General features: G+C 45.4%; 1 protein-coding gene across 2 annotated transcripts in view; it reads left to right on the top strand.

Annotated features, from left to right (window-relative positions):
* LOC138965641 (collagen, type I, alpha 1a-like) overlaps nt 1-26,943 on the top strand; it is a 51,180-nt gene that overhangs the window by 21,600 nt on the left and 2,637 nt on the right. Inside the window, exons 2-3 of one of the 2 annotated variants that reach the window (XM_070337821.1) lie at nt 19,751-20,172; nt 21,037-26,330. In XM_070337821.1, coding sequence (XP_070193922.1) covers nt 19,767-20,172; nt 21,037-26,309 — 5,679 coding nt within the window. In that variant the 5' untranslated portion in view covers nt 19,751-19,766 and the 3' untranslated portion in view covers nt 26,310-26,330. Of the gene's footprint in view, nt 1-19,381; nt 20,173-21,036; nt 26,331-26,943 lie in introns of both variants that reach the window. The other variant, XM_070337817.1, reaches the window with a different exon arrangement.

Genomic DNA, 26,943 nt, shown 5'->3' with positions numbered 1-26,943 from the left:
GTCAGAATGAACATTGCTCTCTCTCTCTCTCTCTCTCTTACACGCCGTGGCAACTGTCTCTGTCAATGCGATTACTCCTTGGTTGCTCTCAGTTGTTTGACGCACGTGTGTGAACGTGTGCGTTGGCAACGATTGCGTTGGTTCCCTACAATTCTCATCGATTTGTGATGTCATGCTTTTAGTTTTCTTGGAGGAAAAGTTGATTTGTTCAAAGTGATTAACCTGTTGGGCCGCGGTAAACTTTGGTGATCCATGACATGCTTACAGATCAGTAAATTAATACAAAAAGTCATATTGTACGGACAACACTTCTTGCGACGGAAATGGAAATAATGCCTTCACAGTGTAATAGCGGAAAGTGAGATCCTAACCATTGGCTGCCAAGTGACGGCCAGCGCAGCCATGACTGAATTTTGGGAGACCGACAGGACAACCGATGATGCAGTGATGGCGATGGCTTTTCAACGCAAACACCACCATCCTTCGGTCGTGGCCCGGAGATGACCTTTCATGCACTGACTTGCAGTCACAAACACGAACTCTGACTGTATACTGAATCTCTCACACACACACACACACCCCACCCCACCCCACCCCCCCCCCCCCCCCACCCCGCCTTTACAAATCAGGGGCGGATCTGGGTTTTGAAAGGGGGGGGTGCAAAGTTCTTTTTTTTTTTGGGGGGGGGGGTATCTTATCAACGAAGGCGCGAAGCGCCGAGCATGCCCCCCCGGATTTTTTTTTTAAAAAGGAAGCAAAATTGTGCAATCTGAGCGTGTAAAGTGCTATTTTCAGGTGATACATTTTTCTTCTTTTTTTTTTTTTTTTTTTTTTTTTGTCCCGCTGGGGGGGGGGGGGTGCAATTGCACCCATTGCACCCCCCCCCCCCCCCCCCAGATCCGCCCCTGCAAATACCGTATTCTTCGGCGCTGGCTGGACTCCCAAGGGCTGACTTCAAAGAAGTTGTGCAGCGCGGCTATTTTCCTCTGTTGCCTGACAAGACGTTATGCATATGAACATGAAGATTGTAATTGACGTGGCGACCTGAAAGTGCGACATCAGCAGAGATGGATGAGTGACCCATGTGTACGGACGCAAATACAGCAGTAGGACCAGAGGACATTAGGCAAGGAACGACCACAGCGAGAGAACCGGGCATCGCTATCGTGTGATGAGACGTGGAACAATTTAAATAGCTGAGCTGACAACATTGTCACCAGTGACCTGACAAGTACGTCGACAATGTCGGGTTCCTTTCATCAGACAGTGGCACCAGTATAGTGACGGTGACTTGAGCTCGAACAAACCTTGTGGGAAGAGGTCCATGCGCAAGATCACTGTGGCTCATCAGTTGTCCTGGGATCAGCGAAGAATGAATGAACGAACCCCGGCACTTGAACATTACATGTTGCCCATCTCGCACTCTTGTCTGCACAGACATTTTAACCACTGACATTCATTTTCATGACATCGATAGCTGAAAAGGGATGATGTTCTTGTTCATCTCAGTGAATTTGTGACCAGTTTTATCATTCAGTATTATTCACTATTCAGTATTGTCGTAACAGGAATTCCTGGGGAAATACACACCTGCCTAAATAGACCTTCGAGTTCACCCTTGCTTTCATTGATAGCGGAATTATGTGTGTGTCTAAAATAGACAGTTTTCGGAAATAACTGTCCGGTTTGTATGGGTTGTGAAAGAATGAGTACCCTTGCTTTTCCTCGGACAAATATTGACATGTACTTCCTGTACACTCGCTAATGACTGGCCTATACATGTAATGTCATGTGGGGGAACTTTCCCACGTGACACTGATGACAGGCCAGTCACTAGCGAGAGGGTGTGTCACGCACGTGTACAGGAAGCACTGTCATGTCAATATTTGTCCGAGGAAAAGCAAGGGTACTCACTCTTTCACAAACCATACAAACCCGACTAATCCATTTTGGCATTGCTCAAATATAGCGCTTTTTGTCATGGTACCCCTCAAAATGGACGCAAAAACCTCGTTTTTACTGCTCAAGCGCTCAACACCTGATCAGTAGAACTGACATAACACAAGAGATACGCAAGACAGCAATACAAAACTACCTGTTCTGGATAGATAAATGATCTGGCTTTCTTCTCATTTGTAAAAATTGTCAAGCTGCGCCTATTCTGAATTTTAGTCGATTTTTTACTTGGTACCTGACGTTATTGTCAGGTCGATTTTGGGGGCACTCTCACTTCGGCGGCGGTCACGTGATACTTAAAACAGAAATCTTTTGTCCGAAAAGTGTGCCAGGTAGCCAAGTGAAGGGCCTTTAAAGGCATATACAGTTTGAATAAAATGACACGGGAATGAATGCTTTAGTTGGGGTACGAAAACGGCTGCAATAATTCTCTTGCTCAGTTTATATATATACTCGCGACTTAAAATGTTGTTTCCTGGTCAAATTAAAGAAGTACATTTGTTTCATTTCTCGGCATACGTTCAACGAGTGGTTACGTCCCTTGACTGAATGAGAAGGGCAGGAATTTTAGGATGAAGCAAATTTCCTAAGCTAAATACAAAATGTGGGTTGCCGAACGAATTTTACCCCATGAATGGCTCGATCATCAGTAGTATGGAAGGAAGGGGGGCTTTTCAATGTGGAGTTTATACAAGATCAACGAAGCCGAATCAGAAAGCTAAATGCCGGGGGAAAGCTGAACGCGTTACACCGGACACGCTGCACCGACAGTCAGCTGTTTGGTCGTAAGAGCTGTTGTCAGCACGTGGTGATATCCGGACTGAACGTTTGCAAATTAAAGGGTCTTAGCGGAGTCCAGTGGACACCAACACTGGCCAGACACGCCAACGACATTTTCAAGTTACTGAGTTAAGCTGAGACAATAATGTCTACATGGCGTGTGTTAGTGCGTGCTGTCCTTAGGGCGACTGGGCGAGTTCGGCCGTCTCTCACCCTCTCTCTTATGGAAAACAAATGTAAATAATATTCAAGCAGTTATAGACTGAGACGAAGGATGTTTTTCACGTCTCAATTGAATGTGTGGGCAGTGGGTGTATTTTCCCGCGCGGATGAGTGCTGCTTTGAGCTCTCTCTCTCTCTCTCTCTCTCTCTCTCTCTCTCTCTCTCTCTCTCTCTTTGTCATAGAAAACACAGAGTAAGCAGTAAGGCTGAGACAATGGATGTTTTCCGCATGTCATGTGTGTGTTACTGTGAATGAGTGGCAGCGGTTTTGTTCCTGTGTAGGTGACTTTGAGCTCTCTCTCTCTCTCTCTCTCTCTCTCTCTCTCTCTCTCTCTCTCGCATAGAAACAATGCAATCAACCGCTTAGGCTGAGACGAAGGATGTTTTTCACGTGTCATTTGGGTATGTGTGTATTTTCGCACGTGGGTGCACGAGTGCTGCTTTGAGCTCTCTGTCTCTGTCTGTCTGTCTGTCTCTCTCTCTCTCTTTGAAGACAGTGTAAGCAAGTAGTAAGGCTGGGACGAAGGATGTTTTCCACGTGTCCTGTGTGTGTGTAATTAGTGTGTGTGGCAGTGTTTTCCCACGTGGATGCCGGACTGCGGCTTTGAGCTCTCCCTCTCTCTCTTTCTTTCCCTCTTATATATAAAATCCAAAGAATTGCCAATCCAGGCGGAAGAAAGCAGGGCAGGAGCACTTACGTGGGACAGCTAACTGGACGGAGTCGTCTCGGGCCCTGACCACCGGAGTTCACATTTTCGTAAAGCCGCCTTTGCATAACACAGGCGTCAGCATCATTTTAATCGGAGCCAACTACAGTGTATGGTGGTTCAAGTTAAATCAGTAACGATTCTAACTGCAACCCCGGAGACAGGGTGTCTCATTTTCACCATGATCTTTCAAAGGCGCACCACTCACACGAACTTGAAATGTACCAGTGATTATTTGCGCTGGTTTGTTGAAATTCAAACTTGCCTTGTTCCAATGGCTCTCATCGACAGGTCGCGTGCACACTACATACAACCTGAGCAGTTTTTCGTACAGCTGTATACAGGCGTATTCGATTCCAACGGATTGCATGTGTGTGTACTGTGCCTCGGTGTGTGTGTGTGTTTGTGCTGTTAGTGTGTGTGTACTGTTTGTGTGTGTGGCAGTGTGTGAGGGACTGAGACAATGTTTGTGGATTGGGTGCTTGGACCATAGATGGTTACCATAATATACTGAACGACTTGTTCAAACGATTTCAGTCCAACTTGTCAGACGGGTGGAAAGCAATTTAAGTTACCTGTTTGTGGCGCTGTATGTGACACTGACGATTTCCACCCCATATCAGTGTCCAGGGTTAAAATGAAATCATCAGTAAACCAAGTCGTACTGCAGTCTCAATTGCAACAATTGGAGAGTTCACTTGTTTTCTGAGTCTTGATTACCGTGAGATTTGAGAAATCCCAGAAAAGATTTAAGAAATTCAAATGTCCGACCACAAATCAATCCAAACATAAAGCTGATACTGACAAAAAGTAAGAATGCACAGATCTGCGATTTCTTCCGAACACCAAGTAAGATACCCATGGTAGCCTGACGATGTATACAACACAGCACAAACGGGCCCTTAAAATATTTCTTTTAAATTCACTGAAACATGTAGCCTAAATTCAGTAAAATTAAACTCTCTCACCTCCCCTCTCTCTCACACTTACAATTAAAAACCTTTATATATATAGTAGGCTATAGGTGGTAAATGATACCTTTTGCACAGCGGCGTCTTCAGCCTGCACAACTGACTTGCACAAACAAATCACACCGTCGTCAGGCTATTACATCATCAGTTCTGAGTAGACCTTACTGTCTTCAACTTCAAGTCAACATTTCCACACGGTCAACCGGCCATGGTTGCCAATCAGTAAAAAGACATCGTCAACAGACAAGCAAATAACCGATTCTGATGCGAAAAGATGAAATGCCGGCTTTTAGGCAACATGGCAGCTGAGTGTTACCAAACCTTAGAGCTATGATCAGATACCCAAACTACAGCCGCTTCAAGGCGCATCACACCTGACCATCATTATCCTTTAATAATCGGTGCTAAATCGAGTTGCAGTGATCTTGACATTTATTCCATCGAACCACATTACGGCAACATTCAAAGTACACACACGAACAAACGAAAAACAAAAACAAACCAACAACAAAACAAAACACTGAACGGTATAGACCTTTTCGGTATCTGAGCAGTTCTCGCGAGACACGCTCTTTGTTATGCTTTGAACATCGCGAGAACCTTGGCTTGTGCCGCAGCTCGCACGAGATCGCTGAGTACCGCATGCTTTGCTATGCTCTGAAGTTTGCGAGAGATTACGAGAGCTTGGAATATCGATAGGGTCTATTGAGGTGACGCTGCTTCATCATGACTTTTTTTCTGGCCTCATTTAGGTCAGTAGGTTGACAATAGGGAGATTTAAAAGACAGCACGTTTCGTTTTGCAGCTCGTTTCGTTTGGTGAATGAGTCACCCCGCGAAACGGAACGTGAAACGAGACGGCATAGGCCGCAGACAAGATTTAGATGTATTCACGTTTCGTTTCGGAATGAAGGAAGGGCGATAAATCTTCAAGTGAAATTATCACGTCTGTCCTCGATCAGAATGGAAAAAAAAACCCTAGGAGGTGGTCCAGAATCGGGCATACTTTGATTATTTTCAGTCCAAATAAATCACACAGACTTTGTTTATACAAAATCACATACGAAGCCAGAATAAAAATTCGATGCGATGACCTACTTCTGCTTCGCCATTTGCTTTCTCACGATGAAGTTGGATAAATGTACCAGGATCAGCACCCTTCAAAATATTTCAGTTCACAACAGTTGTCTACCTCCAATGAACACATTCTCAGCGCTGAAAGACTGTGAAAGGGTTGATGAATCTAGCAATGCATAAAATGGCCAACAAATAAAACTGTTAGTGTGCAAAAATACTCACAAAAGTTGACGAAATATTGTTCGTTTTTTGGGGGTGGAAAACGTGACTGCGTTTTGACGTTCCACGTTCCGTTTCAGTTGACCTTCACCTTTCCAGCGAGAGACCCCCGAAATGATGACGTTTACCACAACTTCAAAACGAAACGTCCCGACGTTTCGTTTTTTAAATCTCCCTACTGTTGCTATACCTGACGGTAGAACTCTAGCGCTTTGGTAACTGAGCATTCAGGCAGCCAACGCGACTGAAGAAAATAAAGTGTTTTTTTTGTTTTTTTACCGAGAAAGAAATAATTAACGGTCATCATCCTATAGGACTCCATAGCCTGCAAATGTTGTGGTCGCGTTCCTCACGGCCTCACCTGAGCCCATGTGCAATACACCGCAAAGCCGCCTTGTTAAAGGCACAGTAAGCCTCCCGTAAACCATCACAGATACGGTCAGGCTTTTACACACAGTACAAACACCCTTTCATTTAAACACTCACCGATTGAGAACATCCTAGGTGCCCTCCGTAAAGAGCGAACAATTTTCAAAGAATTTATTTTTGCGTTGTTTATCTTACCCCTGAGCCATCGTGAACCCGTGTGATCCAGTTTCCCTTTTTCACAATGTAGTCGTCAGTTAGTCATTTGAATGCGACTCGATGTGAGATTATCTACAATAGCACGTGTTTATGCACGAAACAAACGGCTGTGGTTCACAAGAACTCTGGCGATGGCTTTTGACTGTTGAGAGGAACGGCGATATGCCGCATAAACCGTCGTCTGCTACGACCCTTGCGTGACCCTGCTTCTGGGCTTTTCTTTTTTCAAACTTTCACAACTTCGAATTGCACTGATCTTGTCTTGATGAAAAAAGAATTCTTTTATGATAAAAGAATGTTTGTGTAACAAGCTAGATTTTAAAAGTTAGGTCTAGCGCAAAAACGCGCCACGGTCCAAAAACATTCTGATAATCATCGATCCACGGCTATCGCCAGTTTAAGGGAAGTAACTCATTTTTGACCTGAGTTCAGGATGGGTCCAAAAAGTGTTCGAGACAATCTGCAAAATTAATTCTTTAAAAATTGCTCGCTCTTTACGTAGGGCACCTAGGATGTTCCCGTTTGGTGAGCGTTCAAATGGAAGGGTGTTTGTACTGTGTGTAAAAGCCTGACAGTATCTGTGATGGTTTACGGGAGGCTTACTGTCCGGGCGTAATTTCCGGGATATTCATAACAGCCGTCCAGCACCAAAACGAGGCGCCATTGTTGTAAAGGGCCAAGTCCACGAAAATAAATTCTTTGAAAATGTATCACGCTTGACAGAAAGCAGCCAGGATGTTCCCGTTCGGTGAGGGTTTAAATGGAAGTATGCTTGTACTGTATGTAGACGGGGAGCTCTGTGATGGTTTACGGGAGGCTTACTGTGCCTTTAAGTAACTTCACTGGTTGCACGGTGATGCCAGCGGCATTCTTGCAGATACGCAGGCGTGTGTCCAAGGTCATCCGGACTGAAACACACACGCTTCAGAGTTGTCTGTGCACTGAGGCACGCATAATGGACCAGCTTCTAGGCCTACTGCCATGAGTGACTTCGACATGGGGTTTGCCTGTTCGGCCAATCAGTATCCCGACTTTCTCGCGCGCATTATTTATATTCAGCATTGCCTCCCAGGCCCAGAGCGCGCTTGAACACACATATTCACTGACAATGATCACACACACACACACACAAACGCCCAAACCCGTATGAATGCCTGGTAGCTAACTAAGTTGATAGAGCACCGGACTGAAGTTGCGATCCTCGGGCAGTCACGGGTTCGAATCGTAACGAACACGGATCAACTTTATTCGCAGACTCAGAGACGGTATCAATCCCATCCTCGTGTCACAAATGTGGCACGTAAAGCGGACAATCATTCTGCAAAAAAATGTAGGTGGATGGCGGATTGTGAGCCAAACACGCACACATCTGGGTACCGCCACGACCGAGTTGCTGCTAGCTTTTCACTGAGGTTAGCGAACCGAATTTCGCAGCAATACACCGTTTAGTAATAGGCTTATTTAGTACAGGCTTTTTTCAACCAACCACATTCGTTGTGTGCCATATAAGGAAGTGCTACATCACAAATGTTGCGTACACGTCAGTTCCGGTTGGCGGTGAAACGAAGTTTACACCAAAAACACAAACGACTTTCGTTGATTTGGGAGATTCTACGAATCTACTTTCGTTGACTTTGTACTCATGTTTTGGTTATTCCTGTATGGAAACCTTTAGTTTATTGGATATAGGTTACCTGATCGTTATTTTAACTGTTCATATCTTCCTACTTTAAGGTCTGGAGTGGACGCTAAAGTCGATCTTTCACTGCATTTCTGTAGCATACATTTGCCTAGGTTGCATTTGGGAAAATCAAAGATGGCGGTCCGGAGCCGGTTGCCGCTTCACGACTTTAGAGTTCTATTTCTTCCCTAATATCAGTAGAATACTTATATTTATAGGGCAGACCTTAATTTGTGAACTGTCTCACTTTGAACAGTTATAAATTGTATGAGTAGAGCTTCGGGTTGCAAATTAATCGCACATAATACACATCGCACATCGCGCTTCTTCTGCGAACAGAACTTCTCTGCTGGCGTCAGTCTAAACCGCGACACTTTTTAACATGCACTGTTGAGTTTCGTTGTGCGCGCGCATCCCAGCGGGCAAGAGAAAATGAGGTGGTGAAGAGAAAGTGGTGGGCTTTTTTCTGCTGCCGCCTTAAGAGTTATGGAAAGCGACCCTTTCCTTGCAACCCGGTTTGCCATCGCTCCATCAGTCATACCATGAACGGTCTGCCAAATGGGGTTACGATATCTGAACTTTCGGTTATATCAATCAACATTGCCTCCCCGGAGTGAGCGCTTAATGCACACACACGCACACCAATACATCATGTATGCCTATGTCCACGTTGATGTGTCGCTGTCTTTTGACGGAAGGCCCGACTTAACAAGCCATCTGGCGTGACTAGTGGCCTTTGCTGCATCGTACCCTGTCGCAACATTCGCCAACATCCAAAATGTTGAACTCCCATTTTTGTTGACCGCATCATGTTGGCACCAAGTTCAGGGCTACGTGTATTCATTGCCTCAAGTTGTTCATTAGGCCGCACACTAATTGACATTACGTGTACAGTAAAGACACTTATGTGCTGGATCTATTTATAACCTACAGTGACATGATGAGCATCGTCAACGGCGTGTGCGGGTAAAATGGTAACGGTAAAAGAATAGTCGTCGTAAAACAGCATCTTTTCCCCGCATGTTGTTGGACCTTCCTTATGATGAGTATAAATGCAGTTCAAGAGCAACCGCTACTCACACGTCATTGTCATCGAAGGATTACTAACAAGGGAGTTTATTGGGAGCTTTGCGGACCAACATGAAGCACAACAGCTGATTTATTTGGAAGCTCCAGAAAATAAATGTATTAGAAACGACGGCGGAATGTAAACGAACGCTGAAAAATGAAAAGAAAAGTGACTTAGATCATCGTTGCATGCAGGTAAACTTGCCGGCCGCTCTCAGCAACAACAACAACAAACAAGAAGCGTAAGGCGAAAATACAACATTTAGTCAAGTAGCTGTCGAACTCACAGAATGAAACTGAACGCAATGCCATTTTTCAGCAAGACCGTAATACTCGTAGCATCGTCAGTCGACCGCTCATGGCAAAGGCAGTGAAATTGACAAGAAGAGCGGGGTAGTAGTTGCGCTAAGAAGGATAGCACGCTTTTCTGTACCTCTCTTTGTTTTAACTTTCTGAGCGTGTTTTTAATCCAAACATATCATATCTATATGTTTTTGGAATCAGGAACCGACAAGGAATAAGATGAAAGTGTTTTTAAATTGATTTCGACAATTTAAGTTTGATAATAATTTTTATATATTTAATTTTCAGAGCTTGTTTTTAATCCAAATATAACATATTTATATGTTTTTGGAATCAGAAAATGATGGAGAATAAGATGAACGTAAATTTGGATCGTTTTATATATATATTTTTATATAAAAAAATTATTACAATTTTCAGATTTTTAATGACCAAAGTCATTAATTAATTTTTAAGCCACCAAGCTGAAATGCAATACCGAAGTCCGGGCTTCGTCGAAGATTACTTGACGAAAATTTCAACCAATTTGGTTGAAAAATGAGGGCGTGACAGTGCCGCCTCAACTTTCACGAAAAGCCGGATATGACGTCATCAAAGACATTTATCAAAAAAATGAAAAAAACGTCTGGGGATTTCATACCCAGGAACTCTCATGTCAAATTTCATAAAGATCGGTCCAGTAGTTTAGTCTGAATCGCTCTACACACACACACAGACACACACACACACGCACGCACGCACATACACCACGACCCTCGTCTCGATTCCCCTACGTTAAAACATTTAGTCAAAACTTGACTAAATGTAAAAACACAATCTGAGGGATGTGCGCAGCTCTTACTGATTCGATCGACTGGAGACAAACGTCACACAAACGAAGGAAACTGCGCGACTTCAGTCAAACACACACAGATCCTTGGTAGCCGGTAGCATCAGCAAGCATTTTGGGACTGTGCCTGCTTGCATAGCTGAGGTTGTGAACGACGAAAGTCTCATGACAGACTATCGTGTCTGGGATATAGACCCGTCTTCTTTCGGTTTTGGTGTGGCTAAAATAAAGCGGCGGTTCCAGGTTTGCATAGACGTGTGGCTAGCAGCCTGACCTCAGGTCAAAATGAGTTTGGCTCATTCTCTCCCTGACAGGATGCCTTGAGTTTCCTTGTCTGGCAAGGAAACCGATTTTTTTTTAAACATATTTAGAGGTTTTTGACTCACATGCGAAGCAAAAGTGAGTCTATGTACTCACCCGAGTCGTCCGTCCGTCCGTCCCGGTGTCCATCCGTCCGGAAAACTTTGACGTTGGATATTTCTTGGACACTATTCAGTCTATCAGTACCAAATTTGGCAAGATGGTGTATGATGACAAGGCCCCAAAAAACATACATAGCATCTTGACCTTGCTTTAATGTCAAGGTCGCAGGGGCCATAAATGTTGTCTAAACCACAGCTATTTTTCACATTTTCTCAGAAGTTTTTGAGATTGAATACCTCACCTATATATAATACTAGAGGAATACCCGGCTTCGCCGGGGTGAATCGCTCAAATGCCAGAACATACAGACAGACAAAAGCCGCTAGACCCCATCACAAACAGAACTCTACAATCAACAGGTTTTTTCCCCCACACACACACACAAACACACACACAGAGAAGCCGTATATATATATGCATATCTGTATCTATAAATATATAGAGATAGGTGAGAGTGTATTTTTCGCGTGGCTATAAATTGATTCGACCTTTTCACTTTGACAGTAAGAACAACTTACGGGTGCAAGGGAAGCGTTCTGGACAGCGCAGTGACATTCTAAAAATAGTCACTCTCAGAAACGGGAATTTGGGGTGAACGGCGCAACAGAGACAGACAGCGTGGCGGTTCACCACAATCACCTTTGAAAGGCGAAGTCCTGTCAAACGGGATTGAGAATTTTAGAGCTTATTTCTTAGCCCTATATTATCTACTGTGGCTTCTCACATGCCAGAACATACAGACAGACAAAAGCCGCTAGACCCCATCACAAACAGAACTCTATAATACATAGGTTTTTGCCTACACACACACACAAACACACACACACACAGAGAAGCCGTATATATATATGCATATCTGTATCTATAAATATATAGAGATAGGTGAGAGTGTATTTTTCGCGTGGCTATAAATTGATTCGACCTTTTCACTTTGACAGTAAGAACAACTTACGGGTGCAAGGGAAGCGTTCTGGACAGCGCAGTGACATTCTAAAAATAAATAGTAACTTACAACTGAACGGGAAAGCCACACGAAGGAAGGGAGATAAACGCCAAACACTGGAGAAGATAAGGAAGAGTTACTTATAATGGTGAAATGAACACAAAAACGAACATGAGTTTAGCGCTGCGCGCTGAGAGCACGTGTTGAAATATCTCATCGATGATATTGTGTCCGGGGTGTAGCTGAATACGGTGTCCAAATTTGAAAAAGAACCACCGAGAACTTTGGCGTTGTGATGTGGTGTAGCGGCTATGGTGTGTCGGTATGGGGGCCCGGGTAAGCTGAGGTGGAACCAAAATAGCTGAGGTGGAACCAAAATCGGTTCCGCGCAGCGCGCTGAGAGCACGTGTTGAAATATCTCATCGACCAGGTTGTGTCCAGGGTGTACCTGAATATGATCACCAAATTTGAAACAGATCCATCGAGAACCTTGGCCGCGCATCGCGCACAGACACACAGACACACAGACACACAGACACACACACACACAGACACTAGTCGTATATATATATAGATATAGGGCAAAGTAAGCCCCATCTTTTGATACCAGTTTGGTTTACCTTGCGTCAAGGTCACAGGAGCTCTTCAAAGTTGGATTGTATACATATTTTGAAGTGACCTTGACCCTGAAGTATGTAAGATAACTGTTTCAAACTTAAAAATTATGTGGGGCACATGTTATGCTTTCATCATGAGACACATTTGGTCACATATGATCAAGGTCAAGGTCACTTTGACCCTTATGAAATGTGACCAAACTAAGGTAGTGAACCACTAAAAGTGACCATATCTCATGGTAGAAAGAGCCAATAAGCACCATTGTACTTCCTATGTCTTGAATTAACAGCTTTGTGTTGCATGACCTTGGATGACCTTGACCTTGGATCAAGGTCACATGTATTTTGGTAGGAAAAATGTGTAAAGCAGTTCTTAGTGTATGATGTCATTGCTAGGTTTAGCTGAAGGTCAAGGTCATGTAAAGGTCAAGGTCAAGCATGTGAGTCGTATGGGCTTTGCCCTTCTTGTTGTAATGTGTTATGGATGTAAGCAGATTCGCGATCGTCGATAATGATTTTTCATTGTGTTTTGTAATTTTTAAATTACAGAGGAATTTTTAGTTAAGACAGTTTCAAGCGAGCTATTTTTCGCGGATGTATTTACTGTGCAAACAACTCTAAATATGGCATAAGTGTCACGTGATAATCAACCGTTTGGTTTCGGCGCTCGCTGGAGCTGACGATTTTTTTGACAGTGATGCAACCATATATTACGGTCTCCTTCCGGCAGCAGTCCCAAAATTTCGACTTGTTTTGACCTTAGAACGATGTCTTTATCATAACTGTGAAGAACAGAACGGAGATGATCACTGTCGAAGTCGGCCAATCTGCAATCATTTTCGTCTCGCGAACACTGCTCGTGAACAACATATGGGAGATCACTCTTTATTCCCCCCTCTGCTTCTTTACCTCTGTAAACTTGTAGAGCTAGTTATTTTTCGATAAACACCCAGCAACCAAACAAATAACGACCCAGCAACAGCCTGAATCCTCGATAGCACAATGGGTTGAGAAGCTGTTCTGTGTCGGTACTACTTTTGCGACTGAAAAGTTCCGAACGCGGCTCTAATGTACGAAGTATACATCTCTGGAGCAAACAATACAAACATACCGCATTTGAATTAACAACTACAGGCTTGAACACATGAATCTCCATGAAAATCCATGAGTTCGGTTGTTTTCTGAATCTAGATCTGCCGTGCACAAACGTTCAACACAAGCAAATTTCCAAGGCAAGTAACTCTCATACTTTGTCTAGCGACAAGAGTTAGTTCCCCTTTCAAATTTCTTTTCACTCAGTTTCTTCGACAACAGACTGCAATCTGACGGTCAGTTTTCAACAATATTTCATTTTATAAACAGATCACACGCAACCAAGTGCACACATCTCATCAATTTAAATTACATAAATCGGTTTCATACACTATTTTCCCCAGAAAACTGAACTTCATACAGTTTTTAAAGTTGGAACACGGGTGCAAAAGTTCGTCTGCTAGTCCCATTTGACGAAAGAACATTATCCAAAGCGATACCAAAACATAAACAGAACACACAATATCTGCCTTTGCCGCCACAGCAGAATAACAGCATATCTGTGTACTTAATTTTAGTCCAAAACAGGGAAACTGACAAGAAGTGTTAACAGAATGGAATGATTTGCACGGAACTATACAACCGCGCATTAATCGATCGCCTGCGCAGGTTGACTGGTTGAGTGAATAGGATTCGATCAAACTTTCGCAAAAAAACTCCTCTTTTCTTTGAATAACTGAAGAAAGGAGGAATAAAGAGGTTACACACCTCGTCTCAGTGATTATTAAAAATAATGGTCTCAGTTCGCGGTCATGAAAAAGCTCCCTCAAGCTCGCATTTTTCATGATCCGCTAACTTCGACCATTATTTTTAATAATCACTGAGACTCGGCATGTAACATCTACGTATTCTGGTTTTGATAGATTCGCGTAGGACTTTCGCGTCCGGTCAGAGAGACAACTGGCGATAGCCGTGGAGCGAGGATCATCAGAATGGCGTATCATCAGAATGGTGTGGCTAGCTCAGGTGTTCGGCAAATAAATTGACGGACTGGACAACCGGATCCTTATTGTGATTGATCCTCATTTCCTCTACCTCTCCCGGCTTCGATTGAAAAACCCGTCTAGAACTATAAGCATTGTTACAATAGCCGTTCAATTTGTGTGTGTGTGTGTGTGTGTGTGTTGCTTACGGTTGTCCTTTGGCTTTGCCCTCTCTCTCTCTCTCTCTCTCGTTCGCTCAGCCGGCTCGCTCGCTGTGTCAGTGTATGTGTGTGTGTGTGTGTGTGTCTCTCTCTCTCTCTCTCTCTCTCTCTCTCTCTCTCTCTCTCTCTCTCTCTCTCTCTCTCTCTCTCTCTCTTTCATGCCGGACTATCGAATATCGTTTCATCTTTCTCTCTGTTGGGGCCTCGAAAAGTGCGGAATTGGTAGGTAATATGGGAGATTTGTTCAGGCGTGTTGAAGATTTTTGTGCGGCTTTCGATACAGCAACAAATTTTAACAAATCACCGATATGGACAGCACTGACCCCGTGAACTGGGTTGCTAGCTGGAAGATTCCTTTTCGTTGCCGATGTACATGGTCACAGTTACATCACACATTCATATCTATTGAAGGGCACCATACTTTTGGGGATGCGATGAACCTTGGATCATTGAACACGTTCTTACTTAGTGAGTGGACGTTCAAGAAATTCGTGAAAAGCGCTACAGTGCTTAAACTCGGAAGCCTATCCCGGGATGTCCTCCCGGACAAGTATTTTAACAAGTCATAAAAAGACGATAAAAACAATGACCAACCAACGAACCATGTAAATGCAAAGATTAAAGTTGACGATACACACACACGCAAGCACGCGCGCACACAAGAACACGGCTTCACCAGTTCAACCATTTCTCGGTCATTGTGTTAGTCTGAGAACATCCGCAAACACTGACCACGGGTTTTGCCGCCAAAACGACTTTTCTCCTTCAGGAACGTTCGTATTTGTTGTCATTTGCATGAAGAAAACACACACACACACACACTTAAACAAAGAAAATTACCTGTCATACATACATACACACAGTCACAAGTGAAGGCATCGCGCAGTATAGTACTCCGAATGTAACCCCGGCCTGAGTTTTCATGAATCATCCCCAGGGGCGGAGCAGTTGAGCCCGAGGAGGGTTTTTTTGCGAAAGTTTGATCGAATCCTATTCACTCAACCAGTCAACCTGCCCAGGCGATCGATTAATGCGCGGTTGTATAGTTCCGTGCAAATCATTCCATTCTGTTAGGCCAAAAAAAAAAATAGGTCTGTTTACGGTAACATAGGCCAAAAAAATAGGGTCGGTAGGTCGGGATTTTTTTTTTTTTTTTTTTTTCCAAAAAACCCATATTTTTACGTTATTTTGCCAAAAAAACTTTATTTATTTTTGACTCACATGCGAAGCAAAAGTGAGTCTATGTACTCACCCGAGTCGTCCGTCCGTCCGTCCGGACGTCCGGACGTCCGGAAAACTTTAACGTTGGATATTTCTTGGACACTATTCAGTCTATCAGTACCAAATTTGGCAAGATGGTGTATGATGACAAGGCCCCAAAAAACATACATAGCATCTTGACCTTGCTTCAAGGTCAAGGTCGCAGGGGCCATAAATGTTGCCTAAAAAACAGCTATTTTTCCCATTTTTCCCATTTTCTCTGAAGTTTTTGAGATTGAATACCTCACCTACGTATGATATATAGGGCAAAGTAAGCCCCATCTTTTGATACCAGTTTGGTTTACCTTGCTTCAAGGTCAAGGTCACAGGAGCTCTTCAAAGTTGGATTGTATACATATTTTGAAGTGACCTTGACCCTGAACTATGGAAGATAACTGTTTCAAACTTAAAAATTATGTGGGGCACATGTTATGCTTTCATCATGAGACACATTTGGTCACATATGATCAAGGTCAAGGTCACTTTGACCCTTATGAAATGTGACCAAAATAAGGTAGTGAACCACTAAAAGTGACCATATCTCATGGTAGAAAGAGCCAATAAGCACCATTGTACTTCCTATGTCTTGAATTAACAGCTTTGTGTTGCATGACCTTGGATGACCTTGACCTCGGGTCAAGGTCACATGTATTTTGGTAGGAAAAATGTGTAAAGCAGTTCTTAGTGTATGATGTCATTGCTAGGTTTAGTTACCCTAAAGGTCGAGGTCAAGCATGTGAGTCGTATGGGCTTTGCCCTTCTTGTTTTTTTTTCCCCAAATGCCAAAAAAAAGTCTAGGGTCGCGCGAAAAAAATAGGGTCGGTCGGGTTACCGTAAACAGACCTATTTTTTTTTTTGGCCTTAACACTTCTTGTCAGTTTTCCTATTTTGGACTAAAATCAAGTACACAGATATGCTGTTATTCTGCTGTGGCGGCAAAGGCAGATATTGTGTGTTCTGTATATGTTTTGGTATCGCTTAGGATAATGTTCTTTCGTCAAATGGGACTAGCAGACGAAATTTTGCACCCGTGTTTCAACGTTAAAAACTGTATGAAGTTCAGTTTTCTGGGGAAAATAGTGTATGAAACCGCTTTATGTTGTTTAAATTGATGAGATGTGTGCATTTGGTTGCGTGTGATCTGTTTATTAAATGAAATATTGTTGAAAACTGACCGTCGGATTGCAGTCTGTTGTCGAAGAAACTGAGTGAAAAGAAATTTGAAAGGGGAACTACTCTTGTCGCTAGACAAAGTATGAGAGTTACTTGCCTTGGGAATTTGCTTGTGATGAACGTTTGTGCACAGCAGATCTAGATTCAGAAAACAACCAAACTCATGGATTGTATATGGAGATTCATGTGTTCAAGCCTGTAGTTGTTAATTTAAATGCGGTATGTTTGTTTTGTTTGCTCCAGAGATATACTTCGTACATTAGAGCGTTCGGAACTTTTCAGTCGCAAAAGTAGTACCGACGCAGAACAGCTTCTCAACCCATTGTGCTATCGAGGATTCAGGCTGTTGCTGGGTCGTTATTTGTTTGGTTGCTGGGTGTTTATCGAAAAATAACTAGCTCTACAAGTTTACAGAGGTAAAGAAGCAGAGGGGGGAATAAATTGTACTACGTTGCAAGCCCCTGGAGCAAAATTTTGATGGACAGGTCATGCACTAGTAAGCTGAAGTTAATGTACACTAAATACTGATAAAGTCATTTGGTTAACAGATGTAGAAGTTATGAGCATTTTTGTGGGTGGCATTTTTTGGGGTCACCCTGTATTGAATACGCAAATAATCAGACAAAAACAAAACTAATTTCGTGTTTCTTGCAACGAGATAAAAACAGCATTTCTTGGGAAGAATCGGCATGTGGTTATGCCAAACACCGAACACAAAACATTCGTGAGGGCGAGGCTGTTGTTTAATAGGCGCTGACATGTAAAATAAACATTGGACTGGCGACCACCACGACTCTTCGAAGCGATTTCAATTCCCCCTTTTAGATTGAGATAGGCCCTATTCCCACACAAACACACGCGTGGACAATGCTGTCACGAAGAACTTGAGAAAAGACGACATTGCAGCCTGCAGTCTGCCAACTACACGTAGTTCTTGGGATATCGATTAGTCTTGGGATAGGAACAGCAACCGAAGCTTCATTACAGTTACTCGCTTGCAGCGCTTACTTTCTAGTTTGCCGAGCAAGAGGTGGAGAAATGAGGTGGTGACAAAAAGAAGAATGGAGGGGGGGGGGGGGGGGGGGGGGGGTCAATATTGCGGTCTGGGTAACCTTGCAGGCCGCCTTGCAGGCATATGTTTGTTTCTGCGCGACATGCAAATGAGTAAGCAATGTCAGCCATTCAAGTTGTCTCCTGCCAGGTTACTAAGAAAAGAATAGAATAAAATAAAATAAAAACAAGAACATTTAAATTATTGGACCGTACCGTTTAATTCAGGACAAAAAAACGAAACATACAGAAGTACTTGACCTTTCGGTCTAAAACGTGGACTAAACATGACAAGATACACAACCAACCGACAAACTCGAGGATAACAGATGCTGTGACTTATCTTAGAAACGGTGTAGCTCCCAAGATGGACGATGCAGAATAGTCATTTTGGTAGCAACAGCAACGTACTTCGTACTCTAAGGTAGCCTTTCCAATTCCGGATGCGGCTGAAATTTTGTCCGCATGGCCAATCTTTTTTCAGTCTAAAAATCATCATAATGAAAACGATTTTTTTAAAAATAATTTTTATTCTAAGGAGAGCGTAAAGAGAGGATGGCCCCAGAAAAGGTCAAGTGTTAATATAGCGTCTTCACATCCATACCGATTCCGCAGGGGCAAACGCCGGGATTTGTTTTTCGGCCGGACTGAGGTCACACAGCTGTTATTGAACACCCACACATGCACGCACGGACACACACACACACACACACACACACACACACACACTGTGACACACCTATGTACACTGACATGCACCGGCCAAACACACACACACACACACACACACGGCACACACACACACACACACTGTGACTCACCTATGTACACTGACATGCACCGGCCAAACACACACACACACACACACACACACACACACACCACTGATGCTGATTACGACTCCACTCTGAGTCTTTGTAATGAATACACTGTGACGTTCCTCAAATTATTTTCGAATTAATAAAATCAGGCATACTTCTTCAAGAAACTGATGAGCCTCAGTAAGGGTTCTGCGTGTAAAATATATGAGCTGTGACTTTAAGGTTGGCATATAGAATCTTTTGGATGAATACTGTACAGACAGACCTTATTTCCAATATAGTGACTGATCAATATACTGGTACTTTTTGCTGAATGTTTTCGGGACTACGGCTCTACAATGTTCAGTTTTGTATTTCAAATGTAGACTATTAAGACTAAATTATTAAGTAGCGTGATAAAGAAGTTGTATGAGTCATAATGATGCTGCAAAACAATGCTTACAGTCACCTGCTGTTTACAGGGTCCTAGGTCCACTGGGCGTTGCAGACTGCTAAAGACAACTAACACTCAACCCATTTTCTCTGCTCCTAATGGCGGTATTGGTGACTGGCAGTGGCTGTAAATATGCATGCTTCATGTACGCTACCTCCTCCTTCTCTACAGCTTGAACTGCTTGACAGCCGGAGTCGGGCAACCTGTACAGATGGTATCTCATTGACCCTAGTCCTCTACCCGTGCAGCTGCATGCTTTGAACGATGCTCCTCTGTCACTGACAGCAGCGACAATCGTATGCCCTTCCCTCTTACTTCTGTGTCTCCCGGTTTGAACTACCACTGATGCTCGGTAAATGATGACTACACGCAAATCGTCGTCTTCTTCCACTTCCAGGGCAGAGCTGCTGAAAATGTCGGTGATCATCCGCCTCCAGGGCTTGCCCTGGTCGGCCAGCGCGCTGGACATCCGCCAGTTCTTCAAGGGCCTCACCATTCCGGCCGGCGGCGTGCACATCATCGGCGGTGACCGTGGCGACGCCTTCATCGCCTTCAGCTCGGACGAGGACGCCAGGCAAGGCATGATGCGCAACATGGCGACCATCAGCGGCACGCCCGTGCAGTTGTTTCTCAGCAGCAAGTCTGAGATGCAGACCGTCATCGAGGAGGCCCGGGCTGCAGAGTCTCCTGCAGTGGCGGTCGTTGGAAGCGGCGGTGGAGTACCAGCCATGCAGCAGCCGCTAGGAATGCAGCAGGGAGGTATGCAGCAAGGCGCTATGCAGCAGCACGCCGGCATGCAGCAAGGTGCTATGCAGCCAGGTAATAAGCCGAAAAATGTGTGTGTGTGTGTGTGTGTGTGTGTGTGTGTGTGTGTGTGTGTGTGTGTGTGTTTGAAAGGAAAGTTTTTTTCACAATGGCGATGCAGCGAACCTTTACGGGTGATGAAGTTGCTGAGCTTCTTATGAACTACGATAGTGACGAAGGAGATGAGCTGATCGAATATGAAGCTGGTTTTGATGAAGACACAGAGACTGAAGACGATATGGTACATTCTTCAAAACATTTACAATTCTGAGTGACCTGCGGCAGAAAAGCTGGTTTCGGCTGGTCAACATAGGTGGGGTACAAAGTGTTAACATATATGCACATTTTATCTTTCAACACAGGGGGTTAAATTCATATTTACAAGGCCAAAATGCTATAGCATCTGTGGCCAATGCCCCTAAACCCCCAGCAGGGCCTATGATCCTGGACCACCTCCCACCCGTCATTTATTTCCTTGAAACTCATTCTTCCTGACATGGATTATACCTGTCATACATGCCTTAAAACATACCAGAACATTCCTGAAGGAAACCTATTAAAGCAATTTGCACTATATTTCTCGAGGAAGTTATCACCCGTTCAGACAAACTGTCAATAAGGTCTAGACACACTGACACAACCAACGATTAATTTGTGATCCATTTGACTCAATTCCATGGCAGCATTTATATTGGGTTTCTTTTTTAAGTCAGACTCTCTCTCTCTCTCTCTCTCTCTCTCTCTCTCTCTCTCTCTCTCTCTCTCTCTCTCTCTCTCTCTCTCTCTCTCTCTCTCTCTCTCTCTCTCTCTCTCTCTCTCTCTCTCTCGCAGGACTACCAACATCACAATTCACGATTAGAATGGCTTCATTTTGTGCAGGGATGAATCAAGGATTCCAAGGGCAACAAGGCTATCCTGGTGCGCAAGGGATGGGCAACCAACGCTTCCCTTCACAGGCAGAACCCCAGCAGACAGGACGTGGCATGAACCAGGGCCAGTTTTCTGGCAATCAAAACTTAATGGGCCAGGGCTACAACCAAATGCAAGGATCCATGCAAAGCCAACAGATGCCTGGTCAGCAAGGGAGGGACAACCAGTATAGTATGCAGCAGAACCAACCAATGAACCAGCCGAATCTTTATGAAGGCCAGCAGCAGAGCGGAATGAACAATCAGTATGGTCTTTCTGCTGACTCTAATTTACCCACCAACAGCAACAGCCGTGGGCAACAGAACCAACCTGATGCCAGCAACGTTGGTTATGGAATGGAAGGTGGCTATGGTGGCAACAATTTTAACCAGTGGCAGAACAGTGGACAAATGCAAGGTCAAGGTCAGCCTTATGGATCCAACCAACACTTCTTTAATAGGGATGACACTTCACAAGGATCGTTCTCAGGATCACAGAGCGGACAGCGACCCGACCAGTTTGGAAACAGCATGTCCGGACTGGAGGGACAGCAGTTTCCTGGCCAGACAGGAGAGACAAAACCCGACAGGTTTGGCTTTAACCAGCAGGGAGGCTTTGGCCAAGAGGGCATGCCCCCAGGTGGTGGCAACCACTTCCAAATGAGGGGTGGGCGACCAGGTTCACAGGAGATGAACAGAGGAGGCCTCCTACCCCATCCTGGCATGCCTGGGCAGAGTGATGAGAAAGCTTTAGGGCGACTCCCTGACCCATCAGGACAAATACCTCCTCGCCCTGGGCCAGGCTCCAGAGGAACTCCTGATGACCCAATGAGATCAGCAGTTACTGGGAGACCACAGTCCAAACCCTTCCTGGACCAGTTGCCTGGCATGCCCAAGGGCACTGAGCCTGGAAGGCTTGGCATGCATGGTGATGAAGTTTTTCTGCCTGAAGGACGTGAAGGCTTTCCAACAGGAAGAGGCAGTGGTTTTCCACCAAGGCCAGGAATGCAACAGGAAGATGTGCCGGGTATGCCCCGAGGACGGGGTATGCTTCCCACCCCAGACATGCCGCCGCAAGGCAAGCAGCCGGGCTTTGGCAGTGAGCAGTTTGGTGACATGGACACTGTGGAGCAAGGCCAGTGGCCAGGCTATGGGGGAGATGACTTTATGAACAGAAGGGAGAGAGGCATGGAGCCAGGTAGAGACATGAGGCGTGATCCTGACCTAAGGCGTCCTGAACAAGAACACACCCGAGGACAGTTCCATGAAGGAGGTGACTCTGACTTTAGAGGGTCCCAACACGGAAGCCAGGATCCCTTTGAAGCACCAGGGGTTGTGGGCAGGCCAGGATTTGATGCCAGCCGAGATAGGAGGTCCATGGAAATTGGCCCTGATGGACGACCACTGGACAGAGGAGTTGACAGAAGATCTTTAGACAGGGTTCCAGATGGAAGACCGCTCGATAGAGGTTTTGATAGAGGACTCTTGGACAGAGGGCCAGATGGAAGAACAATGGATATGGGTCCAAACGGAAGGCCAATGGACTTTGGCCCAGATGGGAGACCTTTGCCAAGAGACCCAGATGGAAGACCACTTGACAGAGGCCCAGACGGGAGACTTTTGGAAAGGGGTCCAGGTGGAAGACCTTTGCAGAGGAGTCATGATGGAAGACCTCTGTTGGAGAGGGGACCTGATGGTAGGCCCTTAGATGTTGGCCCTGATGTAGGACAGTTTGAGAGAGGCCTTGATGGAAGGCCTTTGGAAAGGGGTCCAGATGGAAGACCTTTGCCTAGGGGCCATGGTTGTAGACCATTGTTGGAAAGGGGACCTGATGGTAGGCCCTCAGATGTTGGCTCAGATACAGGACATTTTGAGAGAGCCCCAGATGGAAGACCTATTGAGAGAGGTCCTGATGGAAGACATATTGAGAGAGGCCCTGATAGAAGACCTGGCTTTGAGAGAGGCCCTGATGGAAGACCTGGCTTTGAGAGAGGCCCTGACGGAAGACCTGGCTTTGAGAGAGGCCCTGATGAAAGATCATTTGAGAGAGGCCCTGATGCAAGACCATTTGAGAGAGGCCCTGACGGAAGACCTCTAGAGAGAGGCCCTGATGGAAGATCATTTGAGAGAGGCCCTGATGCAAGACCATTTGAGAGAGGCCCTGACGGAAGACCTCTAGAGAGAGGCCCTGATGGAAGACCTTTCGAAAGAGGCCCTGATGGAGGACCTTTTGAGAGAGGCCCTGATGGAAGACCTTTTGAGAAGGGCGTTGATCGACGGTCATTAGACAGAGGTGCTGATGGGCGACCGTATGAGAGAGGGCTTGACAGGAGGTCGCTGGAAAGAGGTCCTGATGGCAGACCGTTAGACCGAGGCCCTGACGGAAGACCTTTTGGGAGAGACCCTGGTGGAAGACCATTTGGAAGGGATGCTGATGGAAGACCTTTTGACAGAGGTCAGGATGATAGAGAAGCTGAAAGGAGACCTATTTTTGCAGGACCCGAGGGGCCCTTTGATTCAGAGAGAGGTCGTGAACGCAGAAACAGATTTGATGCACCACCTGACCACAGATTTCCACCACATGAAGAATACGACCCCATGCAAATGGATTATGACCCAGCTCACGGAGGACAAAATGAAAGAAGACTTCCCAGCCTTCTGGATTTTGACCCTGAAAACAAGGGATTCGGAAACAGAGGAGGCAGGGGGGGAATGGAAGGAGCGAGAGGCAGGGGAGGATTTGAGAGAGGTCGAGGTCGTGGATTTGGCGGAGAGTTCCCACCCCATGGCCATCCTGATTATCCCATGGAAGAAGGATACAATGACCAACAATTTGAAGAGGAGATGCCTGGCTTTGGTGAAGAATTTGGAAATCAGTTCCCTGGCAGTGACTTTGATTCAAGGATAGATGCTGGACGTGGGAGAGGAAACCCTGATCGTGGACGAGGTGGGAGGATGGAGGGACCAGGGGGGCCAGGAAGACTTGATGGACCTCATGGCAGAATGGAGAGAGGGCATGGACACTTTGACACCGGACTTGGGCATGACCTTGACACAGACAGGAGGCAAGGTGGATTCCAGGGAGAGGATATGGATATCCGTGGCCTCGACATACCTTGGGGGATTGAGCCTGATGAGGTCCGCCCTGCTGGGAAGGGGCTCTTGGGCGATGCTCCAGTAGGTCTTCTGCCAGCCCCAGGTAGCAAGAAAGAAGAAGATAAAGACTCAAGACCATCGCATTCCAGAGATTATGACAGAGATAGAGACAGAGACAGGAGAGGTCATTCAGACCGAAGAGACAGAGATGACAGAGGAGACAGGGTTCGGGATGATCGCAGACGCTCTGATCGTCGAAGAAGTCGCGACAGAAGCTCTGACAGAGATCGACATTCACGCAGAAATGACAGAGATCGAGACCGTAGTGACCGTAGGGATCGTGAGAGGTCTAGAGACAAAGATCGCTCATCAAGCAACAGAGACAGAGAATCCCGCTCCAAAGATGTTACCACCAAAGAGCCGTCCAATGGGAGAAAGGAAAATGAAAAAGATGTGGCAAAGAATGACAAGAAGACAGAGGAAGAGAAGAAACCCAGCACAGATTCTTCTCAACCACCGCCAAGCAAGTTTGTTTACGCTAAAGGCTTTCCCCTCTCCTATAATTTCAAAGAAGTTCGTCGCTTCTGCTTTGGTTCTGAATTACCTTTTGATGGAATAAAAATCATTAATGACATCAAAGGACAAAGAACTGGAGAAGCCTACTTGAAATTCATGAGTGAGGAAGCTGCCAAGCGAGCTATGAAGAAGAGTGGAGAGACAATTTTTGGTAATCCTGTGACACTGATGTACACTACAGCCAAGATATTTGAGAGTCAGGTGGACTCTCAGCCTGCTCCAAACAGCGAATTAGGGAAGGCTCCAAACAGCGAATTAGGGAAGACTCCAACAGTCACGCCACCAGTTGTAATGAAAGATCAAGAGAAGACCAGTTTGACCATCATGATCAAGGGACTGCCTTTCAGCGTCAAGCGGGAAGATCTGAAGCAGTTTTTCTCAAATGTCAAACTTGCTGACAATGGGGAAGCTATTTCCTTGGAGTATGACAGCAGAAACCAAATTACTGGTGTGGCTTACATTGAGGCTGCCTCGTTGCAAGACTTTAAAACAGCTATGGGCTTTGATGGTCGCGTGTTCCAATCCAGGCCCATGAAGTTATCTGGTGCACGTCGCGAGGACATGGAGCTCTGCATCAAGAAACAGCAAGAGATGTTAAAGCGTCAAGCCAATAGGACTGGAGAGCAGCCAGGACAACAGCCTCAACAGCAGCAGCCACAACCACAGCAGCAAAAACAACAACAACCACAGCAGCCTAACCTAGGAGCCGGACTCATGGGTCCTCGCCCTCCTCTGATGGGGCAAGCGCCAGGCAGGCCGGGTCCCCAGCCCCTCCTCAACATTACCCTTCCCAACATACCGATGCCTCTAATACCTCCAAGAAATGGCCCAGCCTTTGATCCAAATCTTGCTCTTCAGCAGCGGCAGCAGCTGCTACAACAACAGCAGCAGCAGCAGCAACAACAAGAAGAAGAAGAAAAGTCTTCAATGGACCAAGGCCCCAGTCATTGTGTTCACGTCCAGGGACTACCCATGCTGGCCAGCTACAAAGACATTCGTGAGTTCTTTGGGGACTTGCAAATCGCCACTCAGCGCGGTATCCAGATTGTGCACGATGGCGTAGGCAAGCCCATGGGTGAGGGCTTTGTGGAGTTTGCTACAGATGAAGACAAGGAGAAGGCCCTGAAGAAGGACAAAACCTCAATGGGTCGACACATCCTGGCCGTCAAATCGGTGGCCAAGCCCGACATGATTGAGAGGCTTCGCAATGCCCGCCTTGTTGGCTTGCCTCCTGGCCAGGGTCCACTGCCTGGTCCGCCCAACTTCATGCCACGCAACCCGGATCCTGCTGGTGGGATGAGGCCCATCCCTCCCGGGGTCCTCAACCGCAACTGGTTCTACCTCAGCTGCCAGAACTTCCCTCCTGCCGTCAGCATCACAGAGATCATGGGCTTCTTCCAGGTCCACAACCCCCTCCCCGACTCGATCCGACTCCATTACGCAGCGGATGGCAGTCCCACTGGCAACGCCGTCGTGGGCTTTGCGAGGATGGAGGACGCCAGCCGCGCCATGAACGAGCTCAACGGCAAGCCGTGTCGACGCAGCATAGTCACCTTGTCACCGGCTTTGTGAGGTTGCCAACTCTTTCTTTGGGTGAGTTTTCAATAATGCTGTTGCGTGTTTGTTTTTGAGCGTTAGTTCGGGTTGTATGTAATTTTCATACAGCTTACAACGTTTGTTGAAACTGTTCACTTTGAAAACGAAGCCAAAGAAATATAACTTTTTGGATCATTGAAAAGGGGTTAAATCTTAATTTAATATATTTAAAAAAAATCAATACGCAAGAATTAACAGAATGCTCAGATCCATAATTGTCTTAAAATTGTAGTTGCTGTAGCGAAATGTTAACGCTGATCTTTAAAGCAAACTCAAAAGCACCTGTCCTCACAAATGCACGTACATGTACAGTGGAACCCCCCTATTTCGGACCCCCCCCCCCCCCCACACCCCCACCCCCCCTTTCAAGACCTTGCTTCTTCACATTTTCTTGTTCATAAACCTATATTACCTCCATTTTAAGACTCCCTCCTTTTTCGGACCTGAATTTTTCAGATTTCTGAAGGTCTTCAAAGGGTGTTCCACAGTTTAGATTTGTTCACTTGAAAAAAGAAGAGAAGTTTAACTGGAACACTGGACAAACTCCATTGTTTACACACGCACACCAATTGTTTACACACGCACACACACACACACGCACGCACGCACG

Source organism: Littorina saxatilis, linkage group LG1 (assembly GCF_037325665.1).
Source record: "Littorina saxatilis isolate snail1 linkage group LG1, US_GU_Lsax_2.0, whole genome shotgun sequence".
Classification (NCBI taxonomy): Eukaryota; Metazoa; Mollusca; class Gastropoda; order Littorinimorpha; family Littorinidae; genus Littorina; species Littorina saxatilis.
This window is presented reverse-complemented; position numbering and strand designations above follow the sequence as displayed.